Source organism: Theileria annulata, chromosome 3 (genome assembly GCF_000003225.4).
Source record: "Theileria annulata chromosome 3, complete sequence, *** SEQUENCING IN PROGRESS ***".
Lineage (NCBI taxonomy): Eukaryota > Apicomplexa > Aconoidasida > Piroplasmida > Theileriidae > Theileria > Theileria annulata.
The window spans coordinates 889,932-904,433 of record NC_011100.1 but is presented as its reverse complement, the minus strand read 5'-3'; the positions used below and the strand labels follow the sequence as shown (position 1 = coordinate 904,433).

Below are 14,502 nucleotides of genomic sequence, written 5' to 3'. Positions count from 1 at the left end.
TTTTTTAACCCAACTTTCGTAATTTTTTAAAATATATTTTTTTAATAAATATTTGTAAAATAGTATTTTAATGGAGTAATAGTAGTATATCGTCAAATATGAGGAAACTAAAATATCATGAGCAAAAATTGCTCAAAAAAACTAATTTTTTTGATTGGAAAAACGTTAATGCTCGTCGTGAAACTAAAATTATCAATAAATACATGATACAGAAGCCTGAAGACTACCATAAGTACTTCTCTAGCTAAATTATCGAATTATACTCAATTATAATAAGGAAATTCACAACTATTTTATAGGTACAATAAATTGGTTGGAAATATAACTAAATTAACGAATGAATTGAGAAAGTTACCTGAAGATGATGCCTTCAGGATTAAAATGACTGATGATTTATTAGAAAAATTGTAAATTTAACATTATTTTAACTACTTTATATTATCATAACTAGATAAATTTGATTATTTTCATAATTTAGGTATCAAATGGGATTAATATCGACAAAAGGAAATTTGGAGATTTGTGAACGCCTCTCTGCCTCTGTCTTCTGTAGAAGAAGATTAGCTGTAGTATTGGTTACAAGAAAATTTTGCCAACATTTAACTCAAGCGATAACATTTATCGAACAAGGCCGTTAGTAAAAATATTTTTCATATTCAGTTAAATATCAGATATTTTAAATTAAGTCAATAAATTAGATCTAATGTATGGAATAGATATAAAGGTTGGAATGGATATAGTTAATAACCCAGCATATCACATAACAAGGAATATGGAAGATCACATAACATGGTCACAGGGATCCAAGATTAAGGAGAAAATCGCAGAATTCTCAGGAACGACCGATGATTTTGAATTATTAGGCAATTAAATTTAATTTTAAGTTTATTATTTTAATTTTATCATGATTCTACATCTTATATGAAATTGTGCAAAATCGTCTTGAATTCTATAGAAAGCTTATTACGGCTCTAAGAAATATGTACATTTAAATAATAAAATAATTACATATTTTATCATGTTTATATAGGATTCTATTTCCCCATCAGCCACTCCCCATCTATACTATTTATACCAAACTTACTATTATATTCTATTAGATTTATTAATTTTATTCCCAGTTATACTATATTTCAGTATTCATATTTTTAAAATCCTCGTTTTGAACTCAAAATAACTTACCCCAACAAATATTATACAGTAATCGATTCTTTATAAATATAAATCGGATAAAAAAGTATGGAACAACCAAAATTGGCTAAAGTTAATAAAATTTTGGGCAGAACAGGCAGTCGCGGTGGAGTGACTCAAGTACGCGTCGATTTTATGGGCGAGTCTGGCTGGGAAGGCAGAACTCTCATTAGGAACGTCAAGGGCCCAGTACGCGAAGGTGATATCCTAGCATTGTTAGAAACTGAACGTGAGGCTAGGAGACTAAGATAATATATTTTCCACTATACTATATGTTATTTTGTTTTTATTATTCTAAAGTGTAAAATCAGACGATTTATTAACAATATACTAAATATTATAAAATCTTCATTCATTATTTTAGGCTAGTAGGTAATTTAAGTAAAATTTGAGGGTATATATACAACTAGAAGACATTAAGTTTCATTAAATTTGGATTGAACTCTTCTTCCTCTATACGGTTTATTGGTGAAAACATTGCTCCTGTTGTTGGTAAAGTTATTCCGATTATTCATATTATTATTCCTGTTGTTATTATTCCGATTATTTACATCATTGTTGGGATTAATATCTCTAGGCTCGTGCTTACTACTGTTGACATCATTTGCAGAGTTTAAGCCGTTGGTGGTTGCTCTGTTAAAGGAATTGCTGGAACTGTACTGTTTATAACTCCTTCTACTGTTAAAACTATTGGTGGTCCTACTGGAGGATGACCGATCGCTACGGTCACTATTCTTGTGAGTATACTGTTTCATTTCCTCCTCAGTCAGCATCTTTACAAGAGAATCGTCCTGGTAGAGAGCGTCGAAGACTGATCCGTCGCGTTTTACTGTTTTGAATGCTCCGCACATCTTGCCATCCTTGTAAATTCCTTTTCGGCTGACGAACTCCCCTGACTTCCACATCGTAGTACCAAAGCCGTGCTTAATTCCGTTACGGAAGTTTCCAGTATAACTTTCTCCATTCAACCATCTCATCATTCCATATCCTAAAAAATAAATGCATTAATAATACAATTGGGGTATAGATTGGTATGAGTAGTCAATAATTTCACCAAATAATCAATCAAAATATTTCTACTCTAATACTAATTAACTAAATATTCAATACCAGTGATCTCATTATTGTTGAAATTTCCTTCATACTTAGTACCATCGGGTTTGGCGAGTTCACCACGGCCACTTCTCTTATTGTTTCTAAAAAACAATTGTTAATTTTTGAAATTACTTGAAATTGCCCATGAAAACAGTTCCGTCAGCAAAGCGTTCAACTCCATAACCATTTCTGACTTCATTATTCCATAATCCTTCAAATCTACAAATCATTAATAATTAAGTTTTAGGAAAAAATCATCCTTTCAAAATTGGTTTATTGTAATATAGTATTATTGATAAATAAATTGTATAAATATTTTGATACAAGTCTCCATTCTTGAATTTGAGAATTCCTTTACCACGTCGTTTACCATTTGAAAACATTCCCTTAAAAGTGTCTCCATTCAGAAATAAAATTTCACCACTCCCTAAGTCAAATTAACACATTATCAAGTAATTTTTTACATATTAAACAGTTAACAAGGTGAATATTTATGTAAAAAATACCGTTGAAAACGCCGTTGGAGAATGAACCAATATACTGTGAACCGTCAGGCATAAATAATTGACCCTTTCCTTCGTACTTTCCATCCTACAACATAGTGAACAATAGTTTTGTAATTTTATATATGTATGAAAAGATAGTTGTGGTAAAATCAATACCTTCCACTCTCCATAGTATACAGAATAATCATCGTTGAGTATTGGGGGTAATTTAACCAACTCGGCACTTCCCTCATTTGATAACTGTTCCAAAGTCTTAATGGAAGTCCTCAATTCAGTGGCCAAAAAATCTAGGTCCCATTTCTCAGGCGTCTTAGTGCCAAATCCTCCCTCGACGAATTTATACTCAGCCTTATCAACCACGAAATTATCTATTCAGCAAATTAACAAATATTTTAATAATTAACAAAAATCTTCGGATAATTAACAAGAATCGAAATGATTAAAAATTTCTCTAAAAGGATTACCTTCAATATGAGTTGGAGTTAAATTAGTGGTAATATTGGTGTTGCAGTTAGTTTTAGAAACATAATTAGCATTATGTTTTGAACAAAAAGCTCCCATTTTTTACCAAAGAACGTAAAACAAGGGAAATAAACAAAAATTACTGATTTAATAATTATTTAGTAAAAAAGGAATTTTAAAGAGCATTCTGAGGGTAAAAATTAATCAAACAATTTTTGGTAACCGAAAACAAATTGACATTTATTATTAAGAAGTATTTAATTAAAGAAATTAATATAATGAATAACACGATAGTTACCACATCACTTTTGGTACTTCCACCTAATATACAAGAGTAAAATAATACAATTTTTTATAAAATTAATAAAATTGACTTTTAATATTGTGGATTAATTTTATATTATCTATTTATAATAATACATCTGTAATATAATAATTTTTTATTTTCACAAAATTTGTAAAATTATTGTTACTTTTAAATAAATACACATTTATTCCCTAAATGTATTTAATCTACTCTTGAAACTGTACAATATTAGACCAAATGATGGAAGAAAATGAAGCAAGAATCTAAAGAAAGCTTTTGGAATAACCTTTTGAAATTTATTTCAAATCATTCAACTGAAATAAAAATCATCGCATTTATCACTGCTTATCACTATTTGATTAAATACTCAAGCAAATTCTCAAACACATTTAGTTTTTTTTCCAAGAGTATGTTTCAACGATGTGAAAAATATTTTAGGAGACGATATTCCAGAATCTTGCCCAGGCCCTGGAACACAATACGCCGGTAATTTCATTAACTTATTGTTACACCACTTATATATCCTAATAACATGAATAGGGTTAAGTAAATCTTGCGAAGGATGTCCAAATAAATCATCTTGCTCCTCTAATAACCCATCCAACTCACTCAACTCAAACACTCCTAACTCTCTCACTGATGTTCATAACATAGTGGTAATCGCCTCTGGTAAGGGTGGAGTCGGCAAATCAACGGTAGCCGTTCAATTATCTTATAGTTTGGAACGCCTGGGTAAAAGGGTTGGCCTGTTAGATATTGACATCACAGGCCCTTCAGTGCCAGCCATGACTAACACTCGTCACTCTGAGGTATTTGAATCGCTTCTAGGTTGGTCTCCGATTTACGTTACTGACAGAATGTGCGTAATGTCAATTGGTTACTTAATGAGTAACGATGAGCATTGCATTAGCTGGCGTGGAGCTAAGAAAGACGCTTTAATTAAGAAGTTTTTAACAAGCGTTAATTGGGGTGAATTGGATTACTTAGTGGTTGACACACCTCCTGGCACTTCAGACGAGCATATAACCTTTATTAACACTGTTAAATTGCTCAGAGGAGTTGACAAAGGTGGCTTGATGGGAGTATTGGTAACCACTCCACAGAAAAGAGCAATAGACGATGTAAAAAGATCAGCTAAGTTTTGGTAAGTTTCGCCTTATGAGTCTTATCCCTATAAACCTCCTCTCATCCATTTTATTTATTTTTAGATAATTTTATAATTTTCAACAAAATATACTGATTTCTCGAATACTTTACCCCCAAATCATCCCATTTATATTTTTTTAGTGCCGATGTTGGAATTGACATAGTAATGCTGGTTGAGAACATGACAAATTCGTTTCTGGACAGCACTGAGCAAACTGATATTCCCGATGTCACGAGTGTCAATGAGTTAAAAGACTTATGTGAAAAGTATAAAATAAGTAAACACGTAACAATTGAGTCTGATCCTAAAATAACGCAAGCTGGAGAATTGGGACAATTTTACCATCAAAATGATACATTCCTAAACTTGGCAGAAACTTTATTAACACTGTAATATTATTATTTTTCTAAAATTGTTCAATTTCTTTACCTATACTCAACAATTCATTTATATATAAGTGGTCTGGGCGGTGATGGAGACAGAACTCGAACCCGCGACCTACTAACTATAGAATTATCCCAATATACACAGCTTTTCTTGAATTTCTCTAACCACAATTCATCTTTTAAAAATACAAAAATTAAAATTTATAGTTGTTTTTGCTAAAATGTGTTGAAAAATAACTAACATTCTAAAATAGTTGAAATCGGTGCCTCTTTCCCTGGCTATACACACCAAAATTGATTGTACTCTGGAGAATTTAGTTGAAACTCAACTTACATTCTCGGGTTGTTCTTGAACATCAAGTTGAGGTAGAGTGTTTCTGATTTCAGTTCCTTCATAATAATATTTCGGGTTTCTTGTTCAACATGAGTTCTAAAACCAAAAGTTATTGAACTTTTAAGGCTCTTAGCTGTCTTTTAATAGTTTAGACCGATTTACTTAAGCAAAACCTCCTGTACACTTTCCTAAGAATCCACATATTACCATCATAAACATATGTATAATAATATGGATCAAAGGAATCATGAGATGTAGGAGAGTCATAGTCATGAGAGTCATTATATTCAGTAGATTCATAGGATGTATGAGGGGAGTCAGTAGAGTCAGTATATTCAGATGAGTGAGTAGATTCATAAGAGTCATAATATTCATAAGATTCACAGGAGTCATAAGAGTCATAGGATCTAAAGTATATAGATACTGGATATGGTTCAAAGGATAGTTTCCAAACAACAATATTATTATATACTAATTGAACACACATAGAATCTCTAAGAATATATAACAATGAATCAAGATTTGGATACTCAATGACATATCAATCACTAGTGAGTTCAGAATCAGGACCAAGAAACTTAAGATTGGAATGAAAACTACAATAGGATTCAGTGGGATCAAGGAACAGAGTTCAGGGAACTGGAGTGGATCAGAGAACAGGCCGAATGATACCTGGATTATGAAGGAGGTTCGGAAGGATTAGACAACTACTTGGCAGATGGTTTAGGCTGTCCTGCAGGTTTAGCTGGTGGAGTAGCCTTAGCTTGGCCAGCTGTAGTCCCAGCAGGTTTAGCCGCTGGAGTAGCCTGTGGTTTGGCTTGAGTCTGGGCCGCTGTAGCCGCTGGAGTAGCCTTAGCTTGTTCTGCAGGTTTAGCTTCAGGTTTAGTAGGGGCTGGCTTAGCTTGTTCTGCAGGTTTGGCTTGTGATGTTTGAGCCGCTGCAGGTTTAGTTGGTTTAGCCTCAGGAGTAGACTTAGCTTGAGTTGCTTTAAAATCTACTTTCTTGGATTGATCAGACTGATTCTTAACAAAGAAATTGTTTGAGGTAAGTCCTAATGAAAATGACTTTATATCTGCAAAGTTAGTGTCATCGGTGTGTTTCCAAACATCATCATCTCCTAACTTCACCTTCTTACATTTCACTCCATCATTGAATGTAAATTCATAAGATAGGAATGAAATGTTTACTGTATAATCGGTCTTGGAGAGCTCAGAATCACCTTCACCAAAGAATTTGACTTTAGAAACATCAAACCTATCTTTGGTTATATCCTTCCACTCACCGGATTCCTCATGGAATAGTGTGAACATATTATTATCTAGTAGAATGGCAAGATATTTAACACCCTTGGTAACCTTAATCCTTACCAAAGTACCAAATACATCATTTGTAGATTCCCAAACAACCTTGGTACCCTCAACAACCTTATTGAACACATTACCTGATTTGGGTTTGTATGTAATAACTCCACTCTCGTCAGTATATTCGAACTCATTAGTAGTCTGAGTCTTCGATATGTCAACACCAACAGGTGTTCCCTTAGGAGGTGATACGGACGATGCTAGAGGAGCAGATACCTGACTTGCTATTGTTGGAGTAACCATAGACTCACCCTCAAGAGGCCTTTCTATCTTCTTGAGTTGATCAGACTTATTCTTAACGAAGAAAGCGTTTGATGCAAGTCCGAGTGAAAATGACTTTATCTCTGCAAATTTCGTATCGTCACTATGATTCCAAAGTTCGTCATCTCCTAACATGATCGTCTTACATTTAACTCCATCTTTGAATATGTAAGCAAATGATAGATCAACAATGGTAACTGTGTAATCATTCTTGGATAGCTCACGATCACTCTCACCTAGGAACTTGAGCTTCTTAACATCATGTCTCTTAGATGTTACATCTTGCCACTTGCCAGCCTCCTCATTGAAAAGTGTGAACATATTATTTGTAAGAAGGACAACAAGGTATTTAACACCCTTGGAAGTCTTGGTCCTAACCAAGATACCATTGACATCATCCTTAGCTTCCCAAATATCTGTGGTACCCTGAGTAATCTTGCTAAACACATGGTCAGACTTCACTTTGTATGTTACAACACCATTATCGTCTGTATAGTCAAACTGATCTGTAGACTGACTAGCAATGATATCAACAGTTACTTTGGTAACTTCAGTTGCTTTAAACTCTACCTTCTTGGATTTATCAGACTGGTTCTTAACGAAGAATGTGTTCGATGAAAGTCCCAATGAAAATGATTTTATATCAGAATACTTGGTGTCATCGGTATCTTTCCAAACATCATCATGTGCTAACTTAATTTTCTTACATTTGACTCCAGTATTGAATGTGAATTCATATGATAGGAACACAATGGTTACTGTATAATCTGATGCCCTAAGTTCAACATCATTTTCTCCAAAGAATTTAAGTTTAGAAACATCATATCTATCTTTGGTTATGTCCTTCCAGTCACCGGATTCCTCATGGAACAATGAGAACATATGATTATCCAGGAGTACGGCCAGATATTTAACACTCTTGGTTACCTTAATCCTAACCAAAATACCATAGACATTTTCCTTGGATTGCCAAACTACCTTGGTACCATCAACAACCTTATCGAATACATGGTTATCCTTAGGTTTAAATGTGACAACTCCATTTTCATCAGTATATTCAAACTCGCCGGTACTTTGAGTCTTGGATATATCAGCAGTAACTGAAGTTACAGAAGGTTTGGAGGCAGATGTTAATGGAGTTGATACAGTTGCCGTTACAGGAGTTGGTTTAAATTCTAGTTTTTTAGATTCATTATTATTATTAATGGCATAGAAAGTGTTGGATACAAGACCAAGTCGAAATGACTTTATAGTCTCAAAGTTAGGATCATCAGAATGATTCCAAACATCATCTTCACCTAACTTCACCTTCTTACACATAACTCCGGTTTTAAATATGTAGGTATATGATAGATCGACGATTGTAACAGTGTAATAACTCTTGGAGAGTTCAACATCGTTATCACCAAGGAACCTTAGTTTGGTAATATCATGACTCTTAGAGGTTATGTCCTTCCACTCACTTCCCTCCTGTTTGAACAGTTTGAACATATTATTATCGTGTAGTATGGCTACATATTTAACACCATTGCTAGTCATAGTCCTCACCAATGTACTAAAGACATTATTTTTAGACACCCAAATATCCTTGGTACCCTGAGATACTTTACTGAATACATGGCCAGACTTAACACTGTATTTTTGAAAGTCACCATCCTTGGAATAATCGAACTCACTGGTAGTCTCAGTCTTATCTATGTCAAGAGAGACCTTGGTTCGTTCAGCAGGTTTATAATCGATTTTCTTCCAATCACAACAGTTCTTAACAGCATAGAAAGTGTTTGAAATAGGATCAAAGTCAAATCTGTTGATGGTTTTATAAGAAAAGCACTTGGTTTCGTCCCAAACAATATCATTTCCGTACATGACGGACTTACACTTGGGTCCTCTATCGAACAGATAACTGATGGTGGAGCATTTGCAATGTCCTAGTAATTGAACTGTGTAGTTAGATGAAGTTAGCTCATAATCATTCTTGTCATAGAACTGGAGCATCTTCACATCGAACCTACTTGAGGTTATATCAGTCCAGTTACCACCAGACTCCTGGAACAACTTGAAATTACCGTTTACAAGTAAGACGACCGCATAATTCTGGCCATCCTTAGTCCTAACCCCGACCGAAGTTCCAAACACATCATCTTTACATATCCAAATATCCTTGGTACCCTGGGTTATCTTATTGAACACATGTCCATCCTTAGCAGTGTATGTGACATATCCACTTACATCCTTAGAGTACTGGAACTCATTGGTACTCTCAGTATTCTCGATGTCCAGGGCTACCTTAGATTTGGTAAGTTTTTTCGATTCAGATTTATTATTAACTACGAAGAAACTGTTGGATACAAGACCAAGTTGAAATTTCCTGATTTCTCCAAACTTTTTATCGTCACTATGGTTCCAAACCTGAACATCTCCTAACATCACCTTCTTACAGCTGACTACACCTTTAAACATGAATTGATAAGAGTAATCAACTATTGTAACCTCATAGTCTGATGAGGAGATCTCATTATCCTCTCCAAGGAACTTGAGTTTAGTAATATCTGACCTCTGGCTAGTGATATTGTTCCAAGTACCATCAGACTCTTTGAACAGTTTGAACATATTATTAGTCAGTAGTATGGCCAAATATATCCCGTCTTCTTTAGTCTTAGTTCTGACCAAAGAACCACAGACATTATCCTTCGATTGCCAGATGGTCTTAGTATCATCAACAATCTTTTCGAACACATTACCAGACTTAGCACTGTATTTTTCACAATCACCATCCTTAAAGTACTCATATTGTTCAGTAGTCTCCTTCTTAGATATATCAAGGGTTACGGTTGTTCTTTTAGGTTTGGTAAGTTGCTTTGTCTGATCTTTAAGATTTGTGACACTGAACTGGTCTTTAGGAAGATCGAGATATAGACCCTTGAGGTATCCAAACTCAGCATCCTCAGTATGTGACCACAGTAGATTATCATTGTATGTGATCTTCACACATTTGACAGAATCTTTAAACTCATAGCCATATCTTGACTCGAATATTATTGGTTCATAATCAGTCTTAGTGAGTTCATGATACTTGGATGTACCTTCTTCCAACGAGTACATCTTGATACCGGAGAAATCACTCTTTTCCTTAGTAATGTCTTCCCATGGCTGACCTTTACCACACTTCCAAAGAAGTACATAGTTACCACTTTGCAGCAAAATCGACATAAATTTCTCATCCTTACCAGAACCCATCAGTACTGCCTTGAGTCCATGATCGTCTGGTTTGGCAGTCCAGATAACCCGTTCAAAAAATACTTTCTTCACAATCTTACTGATTGTCAAATTGGCTTTAGGATTGAAATGACCGAAGTTTCTGGTGGATCTATACTCAAATAGGTCATTATCCTTATTCTTCTCAATATCAAGAACGATGCTGGTTTTTGACACCCACTTCCTGTTCGCTTTGTGGAAGTGCTTAACCTGATTATTTTTGAGGAATATGTTAATGTTCTTAACATTTGTTTCGACACCATAGACTGTGACCTTGGTTGAGCACTCTTCATCAGTTTCTGCCTCCCAAAAAATATCATCTGCAAGACATGCTGAATTACAACAACTTGAACCACAGACTAGCCATTTCCAGGAACTGCCGAGCTTTACGGTTTTGAATAGGTATCCAGGCTTTGCAGTGAAAGTCCTACTCTCACCTTGATGGACAAAGTCATACCCAATGGTACTCGAAGTCTTACCTAGTTCAAGGACAATTTTGTGATCAGACTTCTTCCACACATTATCACCCTCACTAAAATGCAATATATCGCCATTCAACAGGTATATGCTCACGTTTTTGGTACTGCTACAGGCACCTAAACCATCGGCAAAAACCTTGGTGGCATAGCCTTTGGGATCTTCTGTTTCCCATATCACAATCTCTGAACCACAGCAAGTTGAGCCACAGCAATTGGTACTACTCTTCTTAACCACCTGGTAGAACATTGCGTTACCCTTGGAGGTGTAGATGTTAATATTTCTGTTATGATCGACAGTAAAATCAAAGTCGTCAGTACTGGCCTTACTGCTGACATCGAGGGGGACAGGATTAACCTTCCTCACCTGTTCACATACCCAGCACCTATCATCATCATTCATGACATTAAACTTATTAGATTTTAAATCGAGAAAGGCTCCTTTCAAGCAACCAAAGTCACGTTCCTCCCTAAGGTTCCAAATAGTCTTATCCTTATGGATAACCTTTACACAGCCAACTCCTTCATAGAACAAATAACCATAAAATTCGTTAAACAAGGTTATGGAATAGTGGCCTTTGTGGAGCTCCATGCTCTTATCACCAGCCATAGCATACATCTTGAGATCAGTAATTTTATTCTTTGTAGAGGTTACATCCTCCCAAGGCTTACCCTTACCACCCTTGAATAGGAGATTAAGTTCACCATTCTTCAACAGAACTGCAAGGTGTTTGGGTTCTTTCTTAGAGCCCATCAACACTACCTTAAGTGCGTATTCCTTATGTGCCTCCCAAATAACCTTGGGTGAACAGCAACAATCTGAGCTACATTTCTTGGACTTGACAACCTTTCTGATTGTGTAGCCAGGTTTAGCTACATATATCCTATAGTTATCCTTCTTAAAGAAATCAACTTGGATATTGCTACTGGAAATCCTTACATCAAGATCTACGACACCTGGAGACTCACTCCAGCCTCCAAAGGTCGACTTATTAAAGTGCTTAAAGGTCCCATCACAAAGATGAATACTCAAATTACTAGTACTAGAAAATGTGCCGAGACCATCAACATAGACTGTATCAAAATGCTCACTTTTGTTCTTGGCCTCCCAAATTACTGTCTCAGATCCACAGCAGTTGGAACCACAGCAATTGGAGCCACTAGTCTTAACGATTTTATTGAACACGTATTTCTCCATAGCACTAAATACCATGACATTTTTCAGATAATCCTCTTTAAAGTCAACAGCGCTATTACTTGCCTTATCACCGATGTTGAGTGTAATAGCTGTCCTAGGTCCAGCAGCCACCTCAGGAGTTTTCTTTGGTCGAGGTTTACCAGTAGGAGCAATAACTGTCACAGAAGCTTTTGCTGGTGCATCCTCAGTCAGGATGGCCAATGAAGTATGAGGAACACTAGTGGGAGTGATTACCTCAGATTGACCTTTGGTTAAAGGAGCTCCCTTTGTTTGTGTTGGTTTAAAATCTACTTTTTTGAATTCATTTTTATTATTAAGGACATAGAAAGTGTTGGATACAAGACCAAGTCGAAATGACTTGATTTCTGAAAACTTAGGATCATCAGAATGTTTCCAAACATCATCTTCACCTAGCTTCACCTTCTTACACATGACTCCATCATTAAATATGTAGGTATATGATAGATCGACAATGGTAACAGTGTAATCAGTAGACTTGAGTTCAGTATCATTATCTCCAAAAAACTTCAGCTTGGTAATATCATGACTCTTAGAGGTTATGTCCGTCCACTCACTTCCCTCCTGTTTGAACAGTTTGAACATATTATTATCGTGTAGTATGGCTACATATTTAACACCATTGCTAGTCATAGTCCTCACCAAAGTACCAAAGACATCATTTATAGATTGCCAAATAGAAGTGGTTCCATCAACTACCTTATTAAACACGTGGTTGTCCTTCGGTTTGTATGTAACGACTCCACTTTCAACTGTGTACTCGAAATCACTTGTGGGCTGGGTTTTCTGTATATCAACACCGATAGGAGTGACAGCAGGTTTGGAGACAGATGCTAGTGGAGTAGATACCTGACTTACTATGGTTGGAGTAACCATAGCTTCAACCTGTTCAGATTCACCTTTGGATTCTTGATCTTCCTTTGCTTGTGTCGGTTTAAAATCTACCTTCTTTGATTGATCAGACTGATTCTTAACAAAGAATGCGTTCGATGTAAGACCTATTGAAAATGATTTTATATCCGAATACTTGGTGTCATCGGTATCTTTCCAAACATCATCATCTCCTAGCTTTATTTTCTTACATTTAACATCAGTATTGAATGTGAATTCATATGATAGGAACACAATGTTTACTGAGAAATCATTCTTGGTAATTTCAGTATCATTATCTCCAAAGAATTTCAGTTTAGAAACTTCATATCTGTCTTTGGTTATGTCCTTCCACTCATTATTCTCAAGATGGAATAATATGAACGTATGATTCGTGAGGAGCATGGCTAGGTATTTAATATTCTTGGTAACCTTAATCCTTACTAATGTGCCAAAGATATCAGTCGATTGCCAAACAACCTTGGTACCTTGAGATACCTTATCGAACACATGGTTATCCTTCGGTTTATATGTGACGACTCCACTCTCATCAGTGTAGTCAAACTCATTAGTAGACTCAGTCTTCTCAATGTCAAGAGTAACCTTGGTAAGTGTTGTTACAGCAGATGTTAATGAAGCTGATACCTGACTTACTATTGCTGGTTTAACCTCAGGCTCAACCTCAGATTTTGTTACAGTAGTAGCCTTTGGTTGAGTTGGTTTAAAATCTAGTTTTTTAAATTCAGATTGGTTCTTCACAAAGAAATTGTTAGAAACAAGACCAAGATCAAACGCAGTTATCGACTCAAACTTAGGATCGTCACTATGTTTCCAAACATCAACATCTGCATACTTGATCTTCTTACACTTGACTCCATCTTTGAATGTGAATCTATAGGAGTAATCGACAATGGTAATGGTGTAGTCTGAAGACTTGAGCTCAGTATCATTCTCTCCAAGGAACTTAACCTTAGAGACATCATACCTATCTTTGGTGATATCTTTCCACTCATTTCCTTCCAGATGGAGTAATAAGAACATATTATTTGTCAGTAGAATTGACACATATTTATCACGCTCATCAATAAATATAACCTTAGTTCCACACGCATTATCCTTAGACTCCCAAACAGCATCTGTTCCTTTAGTAACCTTGTTGAACTTGAAGCCATCCTTAGCGGTGAAAGTGTAGATTTTATCTTCCTTGGAATAGCCAAACTCATTGGTGCCCTTAGTCTTACTGATATCAACAGAGACCTTGGTAAGTTCAGCTTTAGCCTCAGTTTTTGTTCCAGGAGTTGCAGATGAACTTGATTTTGGTTGTGATTCAGGTTTTGGTGACTTACTTACCTGACCTGCACTGGTACCAGTCCCGGTTGATTGAGATAGTACCTATGATTTCACCTAGTCCTTGATCAGGATCCTTACCGGCTACATCCATAAAAATTTCGTCGAGATCTTATTTTCTTTTGCTTGTAATTATAAATTTGTCCGATTATATTATCCATAGCATTACTTGTTAAACACCAGAGTTCCTAAGCACTACCCATTTATTGGCATATCTAGCACCCTTAACTAGTCCTACTATATTACAGTAATATCAATTAAAATCATTATATCGATCTTCACAAATAT

General features: G+C 35.5%; 5 protein-coding genes across 5 annotated transcripts; 3 read left to right on the top strand and 2 right to left on the bottom strand.

Annotated features, from left to right (window-relative positions):
• Positions 1 to 98: 98 nt before the first annotated feature.
• TA04510 (U3 small nucleolar ribonucleoprotein or 40S ribosomal protein S4-like, putative) lies at positions 99 to 871 on the top strand (the record flags this gene model as incomplete). Its single annotated transcript, XM_950023.1, has 4 exons — positions 99 to 232; positions 300 to 407; positions 479 to 633; positions 699 to 871. 4 exons carry the CDS (start codon positions 99 to 101, stop codon positions 869 to 871), a joined length of 570 nt encoding a protein of 189 aa, XP_955116.1.
• A 368-nt stretch (positions 872 to 1,239) lies between these two features.
• TA04505 (40S ribosomal protein S28, putative) lies at positions 1,240 to 1,443 on the top strand (the record flags this gene model as incomplete). The annotated part of the gene is made up of 1 exon (XM_950022.1): positions 1,240 to 1,443. One exon carries the CDS (start codon positions 1,240 to 1,242, stop codon positions 1,441 to 1,443), a length of 204 nt encoding a protein of 67 aa, XP_955115.1.
• Positions 1,444 to 1,607: 164 nt separating this feature from the next.
• TA04500 (phosphatidylinositol-4-phosphate (PIP) 5-kinase, putative) lies at positions 1,608 to 3,353 on the bottom strand (the record flags this gene model as incomplete). Its single annotated transcript, XM_950021.1, has 7 exons — positions 1,608 to 2,179; positions 2,302 to 2,387; positions 2,419 to 2,505; positions 2,611 to 2,713; positions 2,751 to 2,877; positions 2,949 to 3,160; positions 3,257 to 3,353. 7 exons carry the CDS (start codon positions 3,351 to 3,353, stop codon positions 1,608 to 1,610), a joined length of 1,284 nt encoding a protein of 427 aa, XP_955114.1.
• Positions 3,354 to 3,811: 458 nt separating this feature from the next.
• TA04495 (uncharacterized protein) lies at positions 3,812 to 5,101 on the top strand (the record flags this gene model as incomplete). The annotated part of the gene is made up of 4 exons (XM_950020.1): positions 3,812 to 3,968; positions 4,000 to 4,047; positions 4,102 to 4,705; positions 4,849 to 5,101. 4 exons carry the CDS (start codon positions 3,812 to 3,814, stop codon positions 5,099 to 5,101), a joined length of 1,062 nt encoding a protein of 353 aa, XP_955113.1.
• Positions 5,102 to 6,135: 1,034 nt separating this feature from the next.
• TA04490 (SfiI-subtelomeric fragment related protein family member, putative) lies at positions 6,136 to 14,308 on the bottom strand (the record flags this gene model as incomplete). Its single annotated transcript, XM_950019.1, has 2 exons — positions 6,136 to 14,176; positions 14,214 to 14,308. 2 exons carry the CDS (start codon positions 14,306 to 14,308, stop codon positions 6,136 to 6,138), a joined length of 8,136 nt encoding a protein of 2,711 aa, XP_955112.1.
• Between the last annotated feature and the right edge of the window lie 194 nt (positions 14,309 to 14,502).